The sequence below is a fragment of the Grammomys surdaster genome, unplaced genomic scaffold (assembly GCF_004785775.1).
Source record: "Grammomys surdaster isolate TR1022 unplaced genomic scaffold, NIH_TR_1.0 126185, whole genome shotgun sequence".
Lineage (NCBI taxonomy): Eukaryota > Metazoa > Chordata > Mammalia > Rodentia > Muridae > Grammomys > Grammomys surdaster.
The window spans coordinates 1492554-1495182 of NW_021620991.1; the positions used below are offsets into that span (position 1 = coordinate 1492554).

The window sequence follows — 2629 nt, forward strand, 5'->3', positions numbered from 1 at the left end:
CAACCTCGGCTATCCCAGAACTCACTCTGTAGACCAGGCTGGCCTCAAACTCACAGAGATCTGTATGCCTCTGCCTCCTGAGTACTGGGGTTAATGCCGTGCACCACCACACTATGTCTTGATGCTCTTAGCTGTGGGCTGTTCTTCTTACAGAGACGGGGGCCAGCCTGTACCAAGACAAAGGGTTTTGGGGAGACAAGGGAGCCTCCCCACTCCCAGAGTCTGCCAAGCCTAAACGGCATATGATAGTTTACCAATATAATATGTATTACAGCAGGAATACAGTAGGGTGCCCTCAAACAGGTGGTTAAGAATCTGAGGTAGAAATTCTGAATTTAGCACTGTGGCTGCTCATCATCCTGGGTCCACAGCAAATGGAGTTTGGTGTGGTATGAACAGGACAAGGTAGATTCTTAACATTTAAAAGACGGGTTCTTAGCTGCCACCAGCCTATGGAGGCCTATATTGTCGAGAGGACGATACATGGGACTTATTCTGAATTGTTCAAGGGAGGACAAAAAACAGGGAGAGAGATGGGACCAAGGTGTGAAGGGGTCCATTGTACCGTCCTCTGATGTTGTTTATATGCTTGGGACCATCAACGGGGGTAGCAAACATTTGTAGGGCTGCCCTCTGAGATTTCTCCTCCCCAGCTCAAGTTCTCCAGGTAGTGGGAGCCTGCCCCCCCCACTCCCACATTGGTCACCAGGAGTAGGGTCAAGAACAGGAACCAGCACAGTACTGGTAAAGCTGGTAGCTGGTCCCCAGACCCAGGGCTCCCAGCCAGGCTCCTCCCACTGGCTTGGAGCTGGCCACACAAGCCTCCCAGCTTCCGTAACTCCAATGTCATCACCTAGGCAACTGGACGCTGCTGCCACTGCCCTGACACTGCAAGCCACTACGGGGCCTCCAGCACCTCTACCCAAGCCTATGGACACATCCAGGGCCCAGGCTCAGCCAAGGTAGGCAGGGGCTCTGCTTGGCATTCAGTTCTGAAATTCGGGCTCTCTTGCTGTCCCCCTCCCCCACAGGGCAAGAGTCTCAAGGTTCCAGCAGGATAGGGAAGCCCCTCCTCACCAACTCACCTGGTAGCCCAGAAGCAAGGCACCACATAAGCGGGCCAGCCACACAGGCAAGCTGGTGGCCAAGACAGTCTGAAGAGGCACCATCTGTGGTTCTGGTGGCACAAGGCAACGTGTCATGGCACTTTGGAAAGCCACCTGTACTGAGTAGTCTACAGGGTCTCTCTGTGCCCCTGTGCTGTGGCAGGTCAGGATGGAGACAAGGGATTCTAACATCTCCCAGAAGTGGTTCTGGCATCTCCACAGCCTTCATTCCTTTGAACCGCCTGAATTTCTCTTTATTCCATGCCTAGGAGACAGCTAGCTGGGGCCTCTAAGGCCATGGTTAGTCCTGCAGGATGCCACCACTGCCCAGAACTGGTTCTTCTAGCTCTCCCTCCTCTGAAGTCTCTTTCAGCCTTAACCTGTGCCAGGCTTCTAGATCCTTACATGGCTGGTGCTCAACATGTCTACATGCCGGCCTCAGCAGGCCCTGCTTCTGCAGGTGTCCACTTGGGCTGCTGTCCTGTGAACAGGACTGGATGTCCTAGGACTGGCAAACTATACAGGGTCCTACCAGGATGAGAGAGAGGAAATCCCGTATAGAAATTGTTGCACTGAGGTCAGAGAACATGTGAATATACGTGTGTGTGCATACATGTAAACACCTCGGTTGTGTGGCGCACTGCGAGCCAGTGTGCACATATGGCCGGATAAGCAGCCTATGGGTCTCACTCTGTGGTTTACCACCGTGTTCTCAGCAGGACCTAGCAGTGGCCCTGGAGCCCAGATGGCTGAGTATTTCCTGAAAGAGAGATGTTTGCCCCAGTTTTAAAGTCAAGGTCTCATTTTATAGCCCAAGTTAGCCTAGAATTCATTATGTACCCTAGGCTGGTCTTAGATCCTGATCCTCCTGTCTCAGTCTCCCCAGTGTTGAGATTATAGATATGTCTCACCGTGGCTAGTTGTCTTAGACTCTCTAATTTGATTGATTACTTCAATTGTTGGCCTGGTTACCATGCATCATATGCCTGAGACCCTCATAGCCTGAGACCCTCATAGCCTGAGACCTTCATAGCCTGAGACCCTCATAGCCTGAGACCACCCCATAGCCTGAGACCCTATGCTACAAGACTGTCATAGCCTGAGACTGTCATAGCCTGAGACCCTCATAGTCTGAGACCCTCATAGTCTGAGACCCTCATAGCCTGAGACTCCTATAGCCTGAGACACCCATAGCCTGAGACCACCATAGCCTAAGACCCTATGCTACAAGACCATCATAGCCTGAAACTGTCATAGCCTGAGACACCCATAGCCTGAGACACCCATAGCCTGAGACACCTATAGCCTGAGACCATCATAGCCTGAGACCCTCATAGCCTGAGACACCCATAGCCTGAGACCTTCATAGCCTGTGACACCTATAGCCTGAGACCTCCATAGCCTGAGACCCTCATAGCCTCTGAGACCTCTATAGCCTTAGACACTCATAGCCTGAGACACCTATAGCCTGAGACTCCTATAGCCTGAGACCTCCATAGCCTGAGACTCTCATAGCCTCTGAG

General features: G+C 52.2%; 1 protein-coding gene across 1 annotated transcript in view; it reads left to right on the top strand.

Annotated features, from left to right (window-relative positions):
- Positions 1-861: 861 nt before the first annotated feature.
- Positions 862-2629, top strand: part of Tp73 (tumor protein p73) — a 59731-nt gene continuing 57963 nt past the window's right edge. The window contains exon 1 of the mRNA XM_028757835.1: positions 862-962. Coding sequence (XP_028613668.1) covers positions 931-962 — 32 coding nt within the window. The 5' untranslated portion in view covers positions 862-930. The remainder of the gene's footprint in view (positions 963-2629) is intronic.